The 20,843-nt window shown below is 45.3% G+C and overlaps 1 protein-coding gene and 1 long non-coding RNA gene across 8 annotated transcripts in view; one reads left to right on the top strand and one right to left on the bottom strand.

Annotated features, from left to right (window-relative positions):
- LRP11 (LDL receptor related protein 11) overlaps positions 1-10,430 on the bottom strand; it is a 37,438-nt gene extending 27,008 nt beyond the window's left edge. For 2 of the 7 annotated variants that reach the window (XM_059713957.1, XM_059713946.1), the window contains exons 1-2: positions 9,799-10,430; positions 3,243-3,400 (exon numbers count right to left, since the gene is read on the bottom strand). In XM_059713957.1, coding sequence (XP_059569940.1) covers positions 3,243-3,400; positions 9,799-10,324 — 684 coding nt within the window. In that variant the 5' untranslated portion in view covers positions 10,325-10,430. The remainder of the gene's footprint in view (positions 1-3,242; positions 3,401-9,798) is intronic. The other 5 variants (XM_059713971.1, XM_059713965.1, XM_059713978.1 and 2 more) reach the window with 4 other exon arrangements.
- Positions 9,831-11,807, top strand: LOC132243618 (uncharacterized). Its single transcript, XR_009455314.1, has 2 exons — positions 9,831-9,916; positions 10,755-11,807. It is a non-coding gene; the product is annotated as an uncharacterized LOC132243618 (long non-coding RNA).
- Positions 11,808-20,843: the final 9,036 nt, after the last annotated feature.

Raw genomic sequence — 20,843 nt, forward strand, 5'->3', positions numbered from 1 at the left:
TTTCTTCTGATGAAATGAATATCCCTGCTGTAACTTCTGCTTGCCAAATACAATGATTGTATCTAGTCCTGTTGGCATCTAGTTACATGATGCTTTGGCTATTGGTTCTTTCTTTTATGTTGATTTCCAAGTTTACTCTGCTTTTTAAAATTACTTTTTCCTCCCTCTGATTTAATGGCTATGGCCATTACAACTTAAAGAATTAAAATGCAATGACCTGTTCAGCCAAATTCTAGTCTGCAGAATGTATTTCTGTACAAGACAGCAGAATACAGCCTTGTGACTTTCTGGTTTCCCTTTTCTTCTCTTCCCTTTCTATTCTGAGCAGATCCTGGATCTCTCTTGCTCATTCTAAATCTTTGATGAAGCTAGCAGCAAATTTCCAGGTTATAATTAAAAAAACCTGCCTGTTGCACAGTTCAGTGGCCACAGCACATAAGCAGAAATTAGACCAGCAAATTACTCTTGAACTAAATAATCATAAAACAAAACCTTTTCTTTCCACTGGCAGCCTGCTGCAATACGATAGGATCTCTTTATATAAGCCCTTTCAACACCTGTGACTTCTGTTTGTTCTTTTGTACTTAAATGCAAAGCAGCAGCTGTCTTTTATTTTGTTTAAACATCAGCCCCAGTCTCTCTGGTACTTTTGGATGTATATACAGTTTTTAAAATAGACAACAGACTTTTGATGATCTGGAAGCAGGTTCCCATAGCGCGTATTAATTTAACAGCACTTCCATTTATATCTTTACATTTTTGGTTTGTTGCATGACCAAAGTAATTTCTTTAATCATGATTATTTTAGAAAAAAATATTTAAATAAATAAAATATTCTGAAAGGTGTTTGCTTAACAGCCCTAGATATTTAGCTCTTTGGTTTATCTACAAGAAAGGTGGCAGGTGTTCTTCAAATTCCATTCAAGGTCTCTGCATACTTCACTACCTACCTAGTTAATTAATGCCTTTTTGACCTTTTAATCTTATATCAACAAAACAGCATATTAAGTACATAGACATACAATGGCATGCTGACTTGTGGCAAACTCCCATTTTGAAATCTCTAAAAATCTTCTAGGATTGGGCTGATCAGTCACTGGGCTGATTAGTCTAAGAACTGGGCCTTGTAACATTTTTCACAATGCTCAGCATTGGCTTAACTAATACTTTTGAATATCCTAGTCCTATATTTTGTGAGTGGTATAGCAATATACACTCAGCTGGAAAGCTAAGCTACCACACCGACCTGAGAGTCACCTAGGAGTCAGTGTCAGCTGTGGTTCCTGGACTTAAGAGGAAGTGGGTGTGTCTACACGTGATGCTACTTCACTGTAACAACACTCTAGGGCAATGTAGTTTTGGAAGACAAACTGTGATGCTGTAGCTACGTCGCCGTAGTGATACACTCCTTTGGTATAGTGTGTTGCTATGGGAACATAGGGGCTAAATTTGGAAGTACTAAATGATGGTGCAGTAACAATGGCACCATAGGGGCACGTGTAGATATGCCCAGTATGTGGGTTGGGAGAAGGCTGAGTAGTATAGAGGAAATGCTGTCAGCTAATCCTGCCAGAGACCACTTCCCAGTGACAGGAAGGGGTGAGCTACTAATTGGCATTGGTGTCATACTGGATCTGGAAAGACTCCAAATCAGAAGGCAACTTAAAAGCACATTAGCCACCCCTTTCCCTGGGGTGTACCTGTATGGGCTGTGCTTCTGAGACAAGCAAAACACAAATTGCACAGAAGGTCAAATTCTGCTCAGTTCTATTGAAATAAATTGGGTCTAACTGTCATCTTTAATGAGGATGATTGCATTTTATAATGATGCAATGGAAGAAAAAAAAATTGTCCCAACAGCTGTCAGACCTAATTTACTAAATAGGTATAACTCAAAATATGTTCATCAAACCTTGAACAGTCAGTGGTTCCTTAAGGGTCCCCAACTTTAACTCCACACCCAGTGGCAGGCATTGAGGCTACCACTGCTTGGAGGGCTGTGTATTTTTCATGCAGCACATATCTATGCTGTGCACTATGGCACATTAATTACAGTGTTGGGACAGCAAAGGCTCTTGGGTATTATTGTGCCATTGGAAGACTGTTGGACTGGGGCTAAAGAATCATTGACTGGACACGTGGGAAAACCCACTCCTGATCTGTTGTACCATTAATCAAAACCCAACTGTCTTCTTACCAGTTCATCAAATCTTTTGTGAACTACATGGCAAGCTTTATTAAGACTGTGTATGTAAATACAGTAGGACCTTAAATTAACACTTGAGGGATTAAAAAAAAGCTTGATTGCCTAAGGCAGCTGTTGGGACAAACTTTGCCTTCAGTTGCTTGATTGTAAATCCTGAGTGTCTTCACCAAAGATGGGCACCAGCAGTATGCAAAATATCTACAGCAGTGGTTCCCAAACCGTGAGTCATGACCCCAAACGGGGTTGCAACATCAGCTGATGGGGTCATGGGGGTGGGGGGCTGAGGATTGGGAGTGTGGGGCTATGCTGAGGAAATGGGGTCATAAATGGGGTTATGCTGAGGAAAAGTTTGGGAAGCACTGCTCTACAGGAATATGTGCTGGGATGAGTCCCCAGCATGCTATCAACACTAGGGGTGTGAGCGGTTGTGCATAAGACTTTTATTTCTGTACTTTATGCAGTATCTGTGTTAGGGGAATTCTATCCAGCCAGCAAAGGGTTGTTCTCTAGGTCTTTTCAGCTTCTTGAGGACCAGGCCAGTGTCTAATTTTAAGATGAAACAAGACTGTATTTTAAACCTCAGGAATAAATTAAAAGTTTCGTATGATGATCATCTTGAAGCATCCCTTATTGGAGATGGTCTTAGTACAACACCTTTAGTTTCTCAGCAAACTCTTACAACAAACTGTTAGAGAAACTATTGTGTTATTTTAATAATGGAGTTATGGAGGTGTCTGACCCGGCTCCTAGAAGCTGAACAAGAAGGCAACATTTACAGTTAAGAGAGCAGAGCTGATTATCTAACAGATTTTTGGAACCTACTTATGTGATACTGTCAATTTCCCTTATTGCTAATTATGTGCTTTCCATCACTCATATAAAATACGTCTGTTGTTTTTTAAATTATCCTAACTTTACCATGAACCATGTCCACCTGAGTAAAGGGAGATCATTACATGTTTTATTTCCACATTTACAAAAGAACCACACACAGTTAACAACAAACAACTGATTTTAAATGAGCTACTATGTGTACCTTCATATCGACTGCTGGATCACCTTGCATTAAAGTCCACTCATACTGTATGATTCCATGGTCATCTAAACTTCCTCGGCCATCCAAAATCGCCCAATCTACAGGTGACTGTAGCACAATATCTTGTCCTGCCTTGCTCTGTGGAGGCTGGTCTTTTTCTTTAAAAAATAAAACAGATTAGTTATTCATTAGGGGAAACAGAATTCTTCCTACTTATTCTGTGATTGAGATGTCAGTTTATCATTTTGCTTCCCTATGGTTTGAAACCAAGCACCTTGCAGCAGATTCCATTTGTTATTCCTTAAAATTTCAGTGTGCATATGTTTTCATCTATTCAGTATTACAACAAGTTCACTGTTACAAGTACTAATTTACTATGGAGTTAATTATCTTAATCCATCCTAATAGCACTGCACATGTAGACTCTGAAAAGTGTAGTGCAGAGCAAATTAGGCAACTCTGCAGTAAACATTTTATGTAGACTCACCCAGGAAATAGCAGGGTAGGGATGACTATGATCTTACCTCCTTGTACTGGACCTGGTCACAGACAAGCTTGTACTTAGCTGCTCACTCAGTGGGAGGGGGGAAGAAGGAGGAGTAAGCGCTTAACTCCTCATGCAGAGGCAGACAGGACAAGAGTGAGCTTACCTCCTTGCATGGAGCCAAGCAGAGATGAACCTGGCTTACTGCCTTGCATAGGGGTCAGGTAGGGAAAAGTGAGTGCTTATCTCCTTGCACTGTACGGCACTCTCAAAGGGATCTCGCAGCACCCTAAGATGCACACCTGTTAGCAACCACTGCCTACATAGTTTGAGGACTTTCATGGGCTTCTAAACCTTCATTAAAATATATGGTTCTGTCATTTATAATGTACACAGATGCACTGTTCTTTTCCTTGTGTTTTAGACAGAACCAGAGATATACCAACGAACATTAAATGCTGAATTTGAAGCTTAGTTATGCATACTTAAGTTTTCATGCTTTTAACTGTTCAACATTATTGAATGATGGTCTAGATGTAGCCAGGAAGGAAACTGTTGTATTCTCATGTTCTATTTCACTTGCAAATATGTTACATATAACACCTCAGCTGCACACACTGATGCTTCATTATATAGTAAATATGAAATTTATTTAATCGAGGAAGACCAATCTACGTGCACACAAAATAATTTAATACACGGCACCAACCCTATATTTACTGTATTTCCAAACCTAGCCCTGAACAAAGAATTATTAATTTCCTCGTATCCTCTTTTATGGTACTCGTAACTACAGGATCCAAAGGTTCTATAAACACTTCGCTGATTAATTTAGAAGAAATCTCCAGTGAGATGGTGTTATTATTTCAATGTTAGAGATGGAGAACCAAGGCAGAGAAAGATTAAGGCCAAAACTCTCAAAAGAGATCACTAAGTTTGAGTGTTTGTTACCAAGGGCTTGGCTGTTCAGAATATTAAGAATATAAAGGACTTGATATCATTATATAAGTTAAAGGCATGAAATCCTGGTGATGCACTTCAGTGGGCAGGTGCTCCCAGAGGTTGAGGGGCCTGATCCCGTGTGAGGATTCCTGGGGTGTGCAGGACTGGGCCCCTCAAGCCCCAGAAGAACACATTTCAACATATTTGCTTCATTTGACGATGTCTATTTCTATCCTAAGTGACCTGATGTCACATGCTTGGTTTAAATGACATGACTAGCACCACACAGGAATTCTGTGACAAGCAGGAAGAAAATCCATTCAACGTTCAGCTGTCTTTTTCATCAAGCTATCCTTTCTCTTTATGAACCCCCCTGACTATTATTACTTCTTTAGGAAATAATGGAGAGGTCCTATAGTTAGTAGTGCCTTTCACTACATAACCCTGATTCATGCCCAAAGTAAGTATAACCTTTTTGCTGGAAGAGGCAGGGTATGGTTAAAAAATATAATATATAATTATATAATCAATGAATATATCATAACGCATATATAAAGGATCCAGTGAAGGCCACCTCATACTGTCACTTCCTTGGTCTTGAGAACTGACAATGCAGTCATAGTAATGTTTTTTTAACATAGTTCTCTTATGTATAATTTCCTAGGTTTTTGAAAAAACATGAATGACATGGTGTGGCACTGTACCTACAACCACAGTTCTTCAGGTAACTTGGAACCTTTGGGTGCTATAGGCGCACTCGTTCACGTTCTAATTAGAATGCATTAGGATCAGACTCTGTTCTGCATTCTAATTAGATGGCTGCAGCATCGCCTCGCCATCACGTGTATTAAGCCCCCGCACATTTCAAAATGACCATGGGGGCACTTTAGATAAACTTAATTGAATGAGCTTTAGATCAGTGGTTCTTAACCAAGGGTCTGTGGCACACTGTGGGGGCTGCAAGCAGGTTTCAGGGGGTCTGCCCAGTCCCACCTGGTGCAAGGAGGAGCTGCCTCAGCCCCCCAGGGCTGAGGTAAGTCCCAAGGAAGGGATAGGGGCAAGCCTACCCTGCCTGGCTTCACAGCCTCCATCTTGTGGATGGTGCTGTGGATGGGTGGTGAAGGAGGGGGCAGGGGCAGGTGCTGCCCAGCCGGGGCAGGGGAGGGACGTGGGATGGAGGCATGGCTCGTGGGGTGGGGGCAGCTCCTGCCACTGGAATAGATTTCGTAGCAATAGATTTCATAGACAGTAGGACTGGAAGGGACCTCGTGAGATCATCGGGTCCAGCCCCCTGCCCAAAGGGCAGGAAGTCAGCTGGGGCCAGATGAATAGAATAATAGAAAAGATAACTTTAGAATTTTTAACACAAAAAGGCACAGGGAATTGGAGAACTAAGGTATTCTAACCTTTATTCAGATTTAATAAAGATACTGTTATTGCTAGTGTGATGATTAAGTAGCATTCTCACACTGGAGAACTTGGCTGCCTTCAGGAAAGTTAGTGAGAACTTAGCAGAGGTCTCTAACTTCTTCCCCTGTCTGTTTTAGAGATTTTCACAATTTCTAGTAAAATTGAGAGCTGTAGAGGCTTTGTTCTAAAAAGGTTACTTCTATTACAAGCTCTTACATTCTTGTTGACACCATTTTACCTTTATATTAAATCCCCTAACCTTTACCAGCAGCAAGTGATCCTAAAGAAACAACTTACAGCTTTCTGGTCAGGTACTCAGGGCCCATACTCTCTCTCTCTTTCTCTTTAAAAAAAAAAATGTTGTTTTCCCCCCTCTCTTTAAACAAAAAAAAATCTTTATAAAGGACATCAAGTTCTTGACTCACAACCATGTTATTCTAGTTCTTGCTCTTCTAAATTCATTGATTCATCAGAGTTTCACCGGCACAGATCTGGGGTACCTCCATCAAGACTGAGTGCCTCACTATGCTGGAATATTGTATCAGGTAAAAATAGACAAACCCATTTCTGCTGAAACTCCACTGACTTCTCTAGAATTACACCAGAGTTGCATTTTAAGTGAAAAAGCTAAAACTCTCTTTAGCTGTTCCCAGAATTAAAAATACAATGAACACTAGTTTCAGATATTACTGAAAACTGTTAATTGAATTTAACAAAAAACCCAAACAAATGACAAAAAGACAAAAACAAAAGAAAAAAGAACAGGTCACTATATGCTAATGTCTAAAAATATTCTAGGAGTACAAGGATTGTATGGTTTTGTAAAGGTGTATTTTCCTGAGATGAACTGAGAAGGAAAAAGTAGATGAAAAAATATTCAATATCCCATGAACCTGAAGTTCACTAGGTTCACTAAAGAAAAAAAGAGAGGTAAAGTATGCTTCCAGGAAGAAGGAAACTCCTGACATTTTCCTGTTTGCTTTATCTCTTTTCAGTTTAATTCATGAATGCAATGGTACAATAACATTAGACAGCAAAATATAGTGTAATCAGCTTTCCTTTTGTGGTTTATGTCAGGGGTGACAGGCATTTGAATCAAGGACCATTTTCCTTCATAACTCTACTTCAGTGTAATTGCATTAGGAAGTCATAAGTCCCTATTTATAAAATCACAACCATCCTAACTCAGAAATGGAAGGAGCATAGGTAAAGCCAATGGCACATCGAGCACTTAACAGATTTAGGTCAGAAGATAAATTTCCATTCTCATAATAAAGTACATTAACAACAAGTAGGTACAGCTCTGCTCCTTGCTCCTAGGCGAAGCACAGACATTCAAAAAGCCTGAGCCTGAATTGATTCAATCTTTGCAGGTTAGTCTAACCTGTGTAGGTTGAACCAATTTGCAAGTGAATAAACATTCGTTTTTGGTTCTGGAAATGGAGCCACATGCCTGCAGTGGCTCAGGATAGAAGCCAGGGGGTGCTAGAGCATGCCCTCCCTTCCCTTCTGCAGCAGCTGCAAGGCTGGAGGGAAGCTGACCTGGGTGGGGGGTACGGCCAGGCCCTGGCAGGCCGCTGAGTATGATTGGGGAGGAGTTTAAACCCCTACCCTGCCTGCAGGGCCCCTAGCTGGGGTGCACCTGGAAGGGGAAAGGGGAAGCAGCCCTTGCAAAGTTTGTCCCCAGGTTGGGGGGAACACAGCCAGACAAGCCGGGGCAGTGCCTCAGGTGAAGTGGGGCAAGGGAGGGGAATTAAACTCCCCTGTCTCCCACAAGCGCAGGGACCCCAGCCAGGGTCTGCCCAGCTTTCTGCCCTGCTGGCAGTTTGCCTGGCAAGAGGCATGGCCAGAGCCAGCCAGGGCAGCAGCCTCAGGTGAAGTGGGGGCAGGGAAGGGGATTAAACTCCCCTGTCTCTCCTCTTGGGTACAGGCATGAGGACCCCAGTCAGGGTCTGCCCAGCTTTCTACCCCACTGGCCACTCACACGCTGGCCCTGTCATCCACCCACCTTGCCCAGGGCTGGGGCTGGGGCTGGGGTTGTGGGGCTGAGCCAGGCTTGCCCCAACTGAGGGCGGGTGCAAAGGGGCTGGCCCAGGCTGGGCTGTGGAGGCAGGGCCCTTCTCAGCCAGCTGTGGCTCAGGCTGGGTGTGCAGGAGCTGTGCACCTGGATTGCTCCAGGCTCCCCACACCCAGGCTGGGCCTGGCTGTCATAGAGCTGCAGCCAGCTGGAAAGGGCCCTGCCCTTGCAGCCTGGCCCAGTTCGGGCTGGTCACTCCACACCCTCCCTCAGCAGTGCCCACAGCTGGCCCAGCTCAGCCCTGGGTGAGGTGAGTGGATAGCAGGGCCAATTCGGGCTGTACTGTGGGAGCAGGGCTCTTCTCAGCCGGCTACGGCTCCATGAGAGCTTGGCCCAGTGTGCACGGGTGGTGACTGGCTGGGCAGTGGTGTGAAGGCGATGCTGCTGCAGCTGTGGGGGAGCACCTTGGCAACTGGATTGGCTGCGTGCGATGATTGCTTTGTGTCTGTGGCTACTCAGGGTGGCTCAGAGGTGCCGGCAGGCCCAGAGCCCGGCAGGTGCCCACTGCAGGGTCTTATGTGCCCATAGCCACCTCTGCTGCTGCATCTTCTGCATGGTGCCTACTCATCCATCTCACATGGCAGCTACAGACGTATGAGTGAGCACCATGCAGGAGCTGTGGCAATGGCGGTGGCAGTGACTGCAGGCACGTGAGCCTCTGCAGTGGATGGCTGCCAGGCTCTGGGCCTGCCAGCACCTTTGAGCCAGCCCAGGCAGCCACAGGCATGAAGGACTTGTCCCATGCAGCCAGTCTGGCTGTAAGAGGACTACCCACAGCTGCAGCAGTGTCACCTCCAGGCCACTGCCCAGTCAGCTGCTGCCTGTGTGTGTGGGCTGGGCTGTCAAGGAGCTGTAATCAGCTGGGAAGGGCCCTGCCTCTGCCACCCGGGCCTGCTCCTCCACACCTGCTCTCAGCACTGCCTGCAGGCCAGCCCAGCCCCAGCCCAGGCAGGAGGATGGTGGGGCCATGTGTCTGGACACACCCCTGCCCGTGCCACTGAAGCAGTGAGCGGGGGGACCCTGACAGAGGCTGCCCCACTCCAGCCAGGCAGACCCTGGTTGTGGTTCCCCAAGGGGAGATTGGAGGGAGGGGGAACATGGGTGACTGATGCCCCCAGCAACCAGTTGCCTGAGCGGGGAGTGCGGCCTGTCAGGGGGTGCACATGCACCCCCTACCTATTGCCACTGAGGGGGAATAAACCCCCACCTTGCCCCTTCACCTTAGGGAATCATGCTGGCCAGCGTCTGCCCAGGCCCCCACCCTAGAGAGCAGAGAGGGGAGGCCAGCCCTGCTCTCTGAAGCAGAAAGCACATCCCAGGGCGCACACATATACATGTATACACAGACACACACAAATACATATATACACACCCCCATACATCCACAGAAAACACATACACACGTATGTACATCTATATACACCCCGTCACACGTGTAGACCGACCGCCCGCCCAACCACACAGACGCTGCGGCTGGGCGAGGTGCAGCCCTCCCGCCCTCCCGCCTGCCTGCTCCTGGGAGCCAGCAGGAAGGGCAGCACCTGCTGCCACACGCCCGGCCCCGGCCGCAGCCGCAGCGCGGGGCTCAGCAGCGGAGCAGCGAGGCCCCCGGCCCGGCCCAGCGCGGCGCGGCTCCCCCTTACCGGGCTGCGGCGGGCGCTGCGTGCGGTTGCGGCCGGGCGCGCCCAGGCTGTAGCTGCTGTAGCCGCGGTGCGGCGCGAACTGGCAGACGGCGCGGCCGCGGGACGTGCAGTCGAAGAGGTAGCAGCGCAGCCCCGCTCCTGCCACGGCCCCGGCCCCGGCCCCGCGCTGCACCACGGCCAGCGTGCAGCGCGGCTCGGCGCAGCAGGCCTCCAGGCACGGCCGCCAGCCCGGCCCCGCCGCCGCCGGCGCCCGCAGGAAGGTGGCGCCCGCCGCCAGCGAGTCCTTGGTGCGGATGATGGCGTCGGGCCGCGCCGAGAAGCTGCTGCCCCGGCAGCCCTCGCTGCCCCTGCCCGGCCCCGGCCCCGGCTGCAGCTGGAGCCGGAACTCCTCCAGCAGCGACTCCACGCCCGACAGCTGCGAGCGCAGCTCGGCCAGGGGCGCCGCGCCCTCCCCGCCCCGCGCCCCCAGCCCCAGCGCCAGCTCCAGCTCCAGCCCCAGCAGCAGCTGCAGCAGCCGCAGCGCCATGGCCCCGGCTTCCCGCCCGCCGCTACTGCATGGCCCGGAGCCTGCGGGCGGCCGCCGGCAGCAGCTGCAACAGCACCATGATCCGGCGGGAGGAGGAGCCGCGCGCTCAGCACCGCGGCCCTGAACAGCGCCCGCAGGCCCCGCCCCCTGCGCCGAGCCGGGCGGGGCCTCGCCCGGTCCCTCCCACTCATCCTGGCCACGCCCACCGGAGGTTCTTTTTGGTCACCCTTGGGCCCTCTTGAGCCTCTGGCCCTGTGGTGCTTTAGGGCAGCAGGGTGGTGGGGGCAGGCCAACCTCTTCCCTAGCTTTTAGGACACCTAGCCCCAGCTGCTGGGGTTACAGGCAGTCTTCCATTTAAGACGTTTGGAGTTACAACCAATGGCACTTAGGGCACTTATAAATTGATACCGTTTCAACTTTCTGACCTCAGGTTTGACTTTACGACTCTTCACGCGATGCCACACCACGCCAGCAAGCAAGTTCGCTGCATCACCTATCTCCCTGGAGAACATCTGTCCAAACTTCCTTGGACACTTGCTTTAAGAAAGCAGACAAGACTCCAGAAAAACCTGCAGCTGAGACTCTGGAGAAGACTCCAGCCAAGAGCCCTTCAAAAAGTCCAGTAAAGTCACTTCAAATAAGTCCTCCAAATCAATAAGATTGCTATTTACAATATAAATACACTGATGTAGCGATATTACTCATCTGTAATTGATTGAGTACAAAATTCTGGGTTATTTTTGGTTAATATAGGGTATTGGGCCTTGGTTCAGGAACCAACCCCCCATTTATAACATTGTTCCTATGGGAAAATCAGTTCCAAGTTACGGTGTTTCGACTTAAGATGTGGTTTTCAGGAACGAATTGTGTCGTAAGTCTGAGGACTGCCTGTATTTAACCCCAGCAGTCTTTCCTGCCCAGAGCAGGAGGGCTGGATTTGATAATCGCACGATGTCTCTTTCCTCATCCAAGTGACCTAAAGTTGTGAAAAGGCTTTCTCAGTTCTTTTCACTGGGTATGGGATTCTGCTTTCCTACCCATCCTAAATTTCATGTTGGTGTGGGTGCACGCTCTTAAATTTGCCCCATGTAATCTCAGATGTGGGTGGAGCAAAATAGCAGGTAAAGTGCACATAGTGTGAAGTGCATATAACATGCAGGTAAAGTGCATATAATGTGATCCAAAATTATTTCGTATACAAAACTCTCATTGTCTTCAATAGGAATTGGATGCCCATGAAGGGAATGAAACATTTTAGTATTCATTGGAACATATTGGATGCTGAGGAAAAAGTGAACTATCTGATCAAGAATAATATTCCCCACATATCAGGTCTCTTCATAGATTTCATAGAAATTTAGATTGCACTGCATTTAGCACATCCAAAATTGGCTACATCAATAGTTCTTTATAACATTCAGTAAATATGATTTTTAAAAGTTCTATTGACATATTAAAACGTCACTCCACAAGCCAATCATAAAACTTGTTTCAGATGTTTTGTCAACCCATGCAGGCACAAATCATATACCCTTAGTGTATAGACAACTTTCTGTTAATTGCTGTTTTTAATTAATTGATATCATAAAATTTTTGGGGCAACATATAATTGAAGTCAATGGGAATTTTTTGAATGTGGAAAAAAAAGCAAAATGGAAATTTGGCAAAACCCCCAGACATTGTTCATTTTGCTGTACCCAGAAGCAAAATTCAGGTTGAAAATTTGTCTTGTTTTGGGAAGAGAAAGTCATGCTTGGTTTTGGGAAGAAAATATGCCTGTTTTTGAATTAGAGAAAAAGCCAGATTTGCCCATAAGTTTTTAAATGAAAATTTTTACCCACTGTAAATCAAGCTCAACTTTCAGAATTTATAATTGAATGGTGGTTTTGCTGTTTTTTGCACACAAATGTACAATCCCCAGTAGCCATTCCTCATCTTTTGATGGGAAGAATATTCCTTTCCTTCTTCTGTTCCTGCTTCTTCCTTTCAGCTTCTAATGTTCTAATTACTCAGTAGCCTAGAGGCCATTCTGTTTCACCCTGTTTCACAAGCTCCAAAACTGCTGAGGGGTACAAATTGAATAAGGACCTCTCATTTTGGCCTGTGAGTGTGCCTAAATGCAGTAGTTTTCAAACTGGGGTCTGGAGACTCTTGGGGGCCTGCAGACAATGTCTAAGGGGTCTGCAAGAGATGACTATGATCAATCAAAAGTATATGAATACCCACACTTGCATTCCAAAGGGGTCTGCCCCTCCATTCAAAAGTTTTTAGGGGACAGCAAATGAAAAAAAAGTTTTGAAAACCAAATTAAGGACCCTGTGGGTGCATCTACACAAAATGTTTTAGTGCGCATTAGACTAATCTAATGAGCAGTAAAGCATCACCATTTACACCATCTACATACATAATCTGCACAGTTGATTAGTCTAATGTGCCATTTTTTAGTATCTGTAGATACAGGTACTAGAAAAACAGCACATTAACTAATGTGCTGCACTGCATGCATAGATGTTGACTGGGAACAAGCTGTTTCTTGTCAGCCTAGGTAGCAGAGGGGCCATAGGGGGCGGGTGCCCATCCCAATTTTATAGATTCACACATTCACAGGAGTTAGGGGCTGGGAGGGACCTCAGAGATCATCAGATCCAGCCCCCGCTGCTCAAGGTAGGAAAGACTGCTGAGGTCAGATGGCTCCAGCAAGGTGTGCATCAAGTTGTCTTTTGAAGATCCCCAGAGAAGTTAACTCTACCACCTCGGGGGGGAGTCTATTCCAGACTCTAGACACACAAACCATAAAGAAGTTTTTTCCTAATGTCTAATCTGAAGCGATCCTCTATTAGTTTATTACCATTATTCCTAGTCTTCCCCTGGGGTGCCTTGGTCCCTTACATACTTAAAGACTGGCACTAAGTCCTCTCTGAGTCTCCTCTCTTCTCCAGGCTGAACAGTCCCATGGCCCTCAACCTCTCTTCAAATGCTCTGTTCTCCAGACCTCTAATCATTCATGTTGCCTTCCTTTGAACTCTTACCAGCTTCTCGACGTCCCTCTAGAACTGTGGTGCCCAGAACTGGACTCAGTATTCCAGCTGTGGCCTCACCAATGCTGAGTAGAGCAGGATGATGACAACCTTAGTCTTGCTTGTGATGCATTGGTTGATGCATACCAGAGTGTTGTTTGCTTTGCTGGCTATAGCATCGCACTGGTGGCTCATGTTCATTTTACAGTCAATCGTGACCCCCAGGTCTCTTTCGGTTGTGGTAATGTAGCATCAGCAAGCCTGTAAGTGGCTGGGAGAGCTGTTCTGGCTGCCAGGCAGCTGCATCTCAGTCATGTGGAGATCTGATTCTACCCCCACCTCTCCCCCCGCTGTGGTCTAGCCCAATCTCTACCCAGCTGGGACAGCTTCCCCCTGCCCTCTGAAGCTCAGAGCTAAGCCCCTATTCCCTTGCCAGCCCAGGCCTGGGACCTGGGGGAGCCTCAAAAGAGATCCAGATCAAGCTTCTTGGTACCTTGCATCCTAACATCTGTTTGGAATGAGGAGGTGATTAATATCCACCTATGTTCCTGATATGTTAGAACATACCTGATTGACAACACCAGCAGCATCCAATTCAAAGTACAGCACTAAGGGCAGCTCCTGAGATACATGGGGGCAGAAGGAGATCAAGGAAAAAGCATCTGGACTCTGTAGCCAGTTGAGGAGGAGCCCTGGTGGGTGAGTCCTGAGTTATGAGAGATCAGACACATATGTACCCATTAGCTTTTCCCATTAGCTACCTTTGATTACCCCCTCCTCTCTGCCTAAGTTGGCAATGCCTAAGTTGAGGTGCCTGTGACAATGACTTGGATCTGTCCCTACAGCTGCAGCATGAGACATTTTGAATGCTCCAGTAGCATTATGAGGAAAAACAAACAGATATTACTCAGAGATGCTGAGGCATGCCACTACATCAAAAAATGGAGGTTGTATACAATTTTTTTAACGATAAAAGATCAGGTTGAAGGCTTTATATCAAACATAGGATCCTATCATATATTACTGGAAATATTGAAAGGCTCTGTGAAATACCAGTGACTGTTCATTAAAATATGATCTTTGGGTGCCACTCTTTTCAGTTTTAAATAGCTTTCAAGTGAAAATAAAGAATAATGATATAATAATTGATTCAGCATCATTTATTCCTCAAATTAAAAGGAATAAGACAGTCAAACATCTAGGGGTAAAGTTCTGGCTCCTTTGAAGCAAATGGCAGATGTCAATGGGATCTAGGCCAATTTGCCTTGCTGGAAGTTGGTGCCGAAATAGAAAAAGGCAAAATTAGCTTTAATCGTCCTTTTACGTCTTCATATTCTTGGGCCAAGAAGGGTCCTTGACATAAAGAAGAGTGACCTTAGGAGTAGAGCTCTTTTAGCTAATGCTTCTGCTGCAACAGTCCCATATACATTTGCCACAAAATTCAGATACAGATTGGAGTTTAGATACCCCTAGCTCTGCTTCGACTCCTCAAAATTCTGGCATGTCAGTTTAGTGACTCAGAAAGCTAGCTTAATTGTACTGTTTCTGAAAGTAATAAGTCACATTACTTTAGTCTGTGGAGACTGAGGTAATCTGTTCACAGGACAGGTACAACATCAGCCTACCCAGTAGAAGCTTCCTTCCATTGCCCTGCCAACAAGCTTGAAAACTGTACATGAATCTGATGGAAAAGAAGAGACTCATGATTTGCTGTTTAGAGTGGTAGCAGTTTTGTGGTGTGGGCACCTGCTTTTTACGAACTCAAAAAATTCACATACATCAGATCATTTTAGAGCAGCCACTGAAACAGATACAGACTTTGCTTCATTTTGTAGTGAATAAACATTAATCAGATAGAAAAATGTTTCCTTCCAGAAAATTCAAACATTTTAGAAATTAAAAAGTACAGATAAAAAAATGTAAAAATAGCTGTAAATAGTATAAATAATTGACTTGAGTGAAACTTGAACTTGGAGTGAAATTTCATAGATGTCATAGATGTTTAGGGTTGGAAGGGACCTTAGTAGGTTATTGTGTCTGACCCCATGCCCTGGGCAGGATAGTGTGCTGGGTCAGGTGACCCCAGGCAGGTGCTTGTCCAGTCTCCTCTTAAAGACCTCCAAAGTTGGGGAGAGCACCACCTCCCTTGAAAACCCATTCCAGATTCTGGTAACCCATAAAGAAGTTCTTCCTGATGTCTAATCTAAATCTGCTCTCTGTCAGTTTGTGGCCATTGTTTCTAGTAACTCAAAGGGGTGCCCTGGTAAACAGAGCATCTCCTATTCCATGCTGTCCCCCTTACCCCGATGAATTTGTAGACGGCCACTAGATCCCTTCTCAGCCTTCTCTTGCGAAGGCTGAAGAGAGCCAGGTCCTTTAATCTCTCCTCGTAGGACCCTACCTGCAGGCCCCTAACCATCCGAGTAGCCCTCCTCTGGACCTTCTCAAGGTTTTCCACGTCCCTTTTGAAGTGTAGCACCCAAAACTGAACACAGTACTCCAGCTGCAGCCTTACCAATGCCACATAGAGGGGAAGTATCACCTCTCTAGACCTGTTCGTCATGCATATGCTAATGCATGATAGAGTGTGGTTAGCTTTACTGATCAATTCATCACACTGACAATTCATGTTCATCTTGGAGTTGACTATGACTCCAAGATCTCTTTCCACTGCTGTGCTGCTGAGATGGTCATCCCTCAGCCTGTAAATGTGTTGGTGGTTCTTTCTCCCTAGGTGCAGTACTTTGTACTTATCTTTGTTAAACTGCATCCTATTCTGTTCTGCCCACTTTTTCAATCTGTCCAAATCTGCCTGAATCTGTTCCCTGCCCGCTAGTGTGTTTACTTTGCCCCATAATTTGGTGTCGTCTGTGAATGTGGGCAGAGTGCTCTCCACGCCCTCATCCAGGTCACTGATGAAGATACTGACCAGCACTGGTCCAAGGACTCAACCTTGGAGGACCCCACTGCCCTCATCTTTCCAGATCAATACTGATCCATCCACCACCACTCTCTGGGAATGTCCCTTAAGTCAATTTGCCACCCACCTGACTATGTAATCATCTATGTCACAGCTGCTTAGTTTATTTATGAGAATGGGATGAGACACCGTATCAAAGGCCTTTTCAAAACCCAATGACATCAACCTCGACTTCTGCATCTAAGCATTTTGTGACCTGGTTGTAAAAGGAAACAAGATTAGTCAGGCAGGATCTACCTGCTATGAACCTGTGCTGGTTGCTCTTCAGCATTATTTTTCCTGCTGGACTTCCACAAATGTAATCCTTAATAATTTTTCCAAAGGTTTTTCCAAGGATAGAGGTGAGACTAACTAGCCTATAGTTACCCAGATCTTCCTTCCTCCCCTTCTTGAAAATAGGGATCACACTGGCCCTTTTCTAGTCCTCTGGGACCTGTCCCAAGCACTATGAGTGCTCAAACAGTCGTGCCAGTGGTTCTGCTCTGACACTGGCCAATTCCCTCAGCACCCTTGGATGAGGATCATCTGGGTCAGCTGACTTAAACACATCCAGGCCCTCCAAGTATCCCTTCACTAGGTCGGCACTAACTGTAGGTAGGTTGGTGCCCCTCCTGTGCCTGCCTACAGTCCAATTGAGAGATGTGTCTTGATTTGTGCTCAGGAATACAGAAGCAAAAAACTCATTGAAGAGCCCAGCTTTGTCCCTCTTATCTGTCACCGATTGCCTTAGTCTGTCCTGTAGGGGTCCTATGTTACCATGTGCTTTCTTTTTGCTCCTTATCATCCTGAAGAAGGACTTTTTGTTGTCTTCAATTTTTGTTGTCAGCCTGAGTTCTGTTGCTGCTTTGGCCTTCCTAACTGACTCCCTGCAAATATAAGCCAAGTAGGTATACTCCTCCTTGGTGGCTACCCCCTCCTTGTACAGTCTGTATGCCTCTTTTTTCACCCCTAGGCTTTCCTGGATTTCCCTGTTCAGCCAAAAGGGTTTCTTGGCCCTCTTGCCCCCTTTTATGTGCAATGGGATTGTCCCCTTCTGTGCCCAAAGGATTGTTCCCTTGAGGAATGACCACCCTTCCTGGACTCCCATTTCACCAGTGCTCTTGTCCTTCAGTGCCTCGCTAATTAATCTCCTGAGCTCATTAAAGCTAGATTTTCTGAATTCTAGCACTTCTGCCCTACTGGTTATCTTTCCTACCTTTTGCCGGATAGTAATTCTAACAATTGGTGGTCACTATCCCCTAGGTTACCCTGTATCTGCAGATCTCCCACCAGGTCATCCCCTATAGCAAACATCAAGTCCAGTAAGGCATTTCCCTTAGTGGGACCATATACCTCATGCATTAGGTGAAGGTCCTTTTTGCAGGTTAAGAACCTACGTGAACAGTCAGATCTAGCTGGCTGCTCCTCCCAGCAGATGTTGGGGTAGCTTAAATATGTCTGAAGTGTGCAATGAACTGAACTATTTTGCTTAGTAAAGATGGGATTACATATATGGTTTCCTGCCCAGGGCAGGGGGTCGGATTCAGTGATCTGTTGAGGTCCCTTCTGACCCTGGTATCTATGAAAATTAAACTCATACTTAAATGCTTTGCTGAATTGGAACTAAATGTATAATTATTTTATAGGCAGACAAGGTTCTTTGGGTAGATGTGATATCTTTTATTAGACCAACTTTCTATTGATTTTAACATGTTACGACAGTGGATATAATCCAGATTTTCAGTAGTGTAACAAAGAGGAGAATGTGTCCTATTGTCCATGGTTTCCTCTTGGGTCAAAATATTTATTTCAACTACATGTTATTTTTATAGTTTGAAAGGGGTTACATTCATTGTCATTTTGAGTTTTATTCAGAAGGTGGCAGCAGTTTATTACTTATTATTCAAATAGCTATTCCATAATGGCTGAGTATGGATAAATGTTCATTATATTTAAATAAGTTACCCTTGCTTCTTGCATTATGTTTAAATGCATGTCCATTTATACTTCATTATTGTGCATATTGTAGATTATTTTTTCTAGGTAATATCGCTTGGTCAGATCAATAAAAGGTATTATATGTTTCCATCTGTCACTGAAATGTAATTGTAAAACAGTCTGGCTGTCAAGCACTGATGCTAGAGATTGGCATCAGTGCTAGATAATATGTAGATGAGTTGCTAGGTTTATTCATCCTTACACAGAACTTTTCAAATGTTATTTACATGTACACCAGTTTAATGTCAGAACAGATGTTTCATGAAAAAATGGAACAGCTTGAGAAACTGCAAGTTTGTTCTTTCAAAACATGATGGCTAAATGGTGCATTTAGTCCTCAAATATAAATATCTGATTGCTTAATAGGTAGTTTCATAACACATGAACCTTCATGTTTAAACAGCTTGTTAATTGATTTTCACCTCTGGGTATATTCAAACTGCATAGGAGAACACAAATATGGAAGCCCCTGATAATGTGTGGTTGTCCCTCTTCCTTTTTTTTATTTTTTACTTTTATTATTTTATGTTTTATATAAATATAAAAATAGGGAAGAACAGGAAAAAAGACAGGGAAAGGAGAAGATGAAATGAGAGGAGAGGGCAAGGAGAAGGAGGTTGGGTATGGGGACTGAAAGGAAGAGCACCATATTTGTTTCCATCTGCAGATCACTCTTCAGGACTAGCTGTTCCATTTTTGTTCAAAAACGTACTCTAAAAATAAATATGCCTCACTTTTCATTCTGTCTTTTCAAAATGTTCTGTAAATAATAAACACATCACACAAACCTTATCTACATAAAATCTGTCATCAGCATGATTCTGTGGTTAAACAACTTTTCTCTCTTCTAACCTGTTTGTGAGTATCTGTCAACTGATCGCTCACATGAAAAATGTAAATCTTCCTGTAAGCTGGAAGTAGACTTCCTGTTGATTGCTGGCTGGGTTTGAACAATTTGCTGAAGTATGAATTGAATCAATAATATTTTCTTTGTAGTTTGGATGAAAATGAGAGCCAAACCTAGGGCAGCAACAATTAGTGAGCTTAGCCTGGAATTAGGGTTAAGAGCAGTGTTAAGAGAGCAATATGATAGATGGCTTCACTGTTGTGTTCTGTCATTTTCTAATAAATTTTACTTTCTGAAGGAAGAAAAAGAGAAAAGTTAGGATTTTTACCGTTTCAAGATCCCCCTAACTACAAGCAGTAGTGAAGCACAGGCTGAGCAAGTCATATTATGTGATTATTTTAACTTGCATTTGTATGTGCGCTGATTGTTTCTCTGCCCAGATACTGCATAATTGACCCCTCAGTATTGGCAGACAGTGGGTGCCTCCACTGGAGATGTTTACTGTGCAGCTGACTAATTAACTGTGCAGTAAACATCTTGGCATTTGCATGTGCGGCCCTATCCTGCTGTGTACTATCCTGCTGTGGAGTTTCTTCGTGGGCAGCAGCACGTGTAGACACCGACAGGGCTGAATGGGCCATGAAAGCACTTCAGTACAGGGGGGCTGCCTGCTGGTGAGCTCCCATGCTGAAATACCCTCATGCCACATCCAGCTCCTCCACAGCATGTGGAGCCAGGTCAGAGCTGCCCTGGACTGGCAGGCTGAAGCCCAGGACCTCTGCCGGCTCAGGATGCTCCGGCCGGGCTCCACATGTGGCGCATGAATAAATTGAAATAATTGCTCTGGAGCAATATGCACCGGAGTTGATTCATATGCATTAATTGCATGTGTAGATGCACCCATCATGTAGTATAGTACCAGGTACTATGATGCCAAAAGCACTGAATATTTGGTGAAAAGAGAGATTTTTCAAACCTGTTTTTAAGAACGGGAACAAAAGGGGCAGATGAGGGAAGAGAAACATTCTTCTCCGGTTCATTTATTTGTCTAATTTATTTACCGTTGGGTGAAATTCATTCACAGCTGTAGGAATTGCTGAAGCCAGCTATTCCTTCCCCTTCCATCACTGCAAATCTACTTACCAAAGCCTGGGTATCTGTGGAGAAGGTGAACAAGTTGAGACCTCAGAATAGAGGCTGCCCTGGAGAGAGTTGTAGCATGGGAATGTCAGGTAACTGAATCTGAATTTCTGATTTAGCAGCAGTCATCAAGGATGGAATTGGATCCTGGAACCAGCCACCTGGGATACTGTAACATAGCACAAATTGTGCTTTGTTACTCACAAGGGCATGGGCAAGCAGCAGAGCAGCCTACGGGTGGCTACACTCCCAATCAGGCACAGCTGACTGATCGGGAACAGGGCTGGCTGTTTGGTATAAGAACAGGTTCTGAGTAGTGGAGCCAGCAGTTTGCTGCAAGCAGCTGGAGAGAGAGAGCATCACCTGGCTGAAGCTGCTGCTTATAACATCTTGGAGGTACAGGGCAGGAACTATGGCGATGGAGGAGGTTCCTGGTCCTGGGGCATGACCTAAAAATATACCCTGCAGGGGCTGGATGGTGTAGTGGGACTGCCAGTGGCAGGGCAGTCTCAAGAAATGCCACACCTGTGCCTCCCCAGTGAAGGGCAAGTTTGGGGT

Source organism: Alligator mississippiensis, chromosome 1 (genome assembly GCF_030867095.1).
Source record: "Alligator mississippiensis isolate rAllMis1 chromosome 1, rAllMis1, whole genome shotgun sequence".
Lineage (NCBI taxonomy): Eukaryota > Metazoa > Chordata > Crocodylia > Alligatoridae > Alligator > Alligator mississippiensis.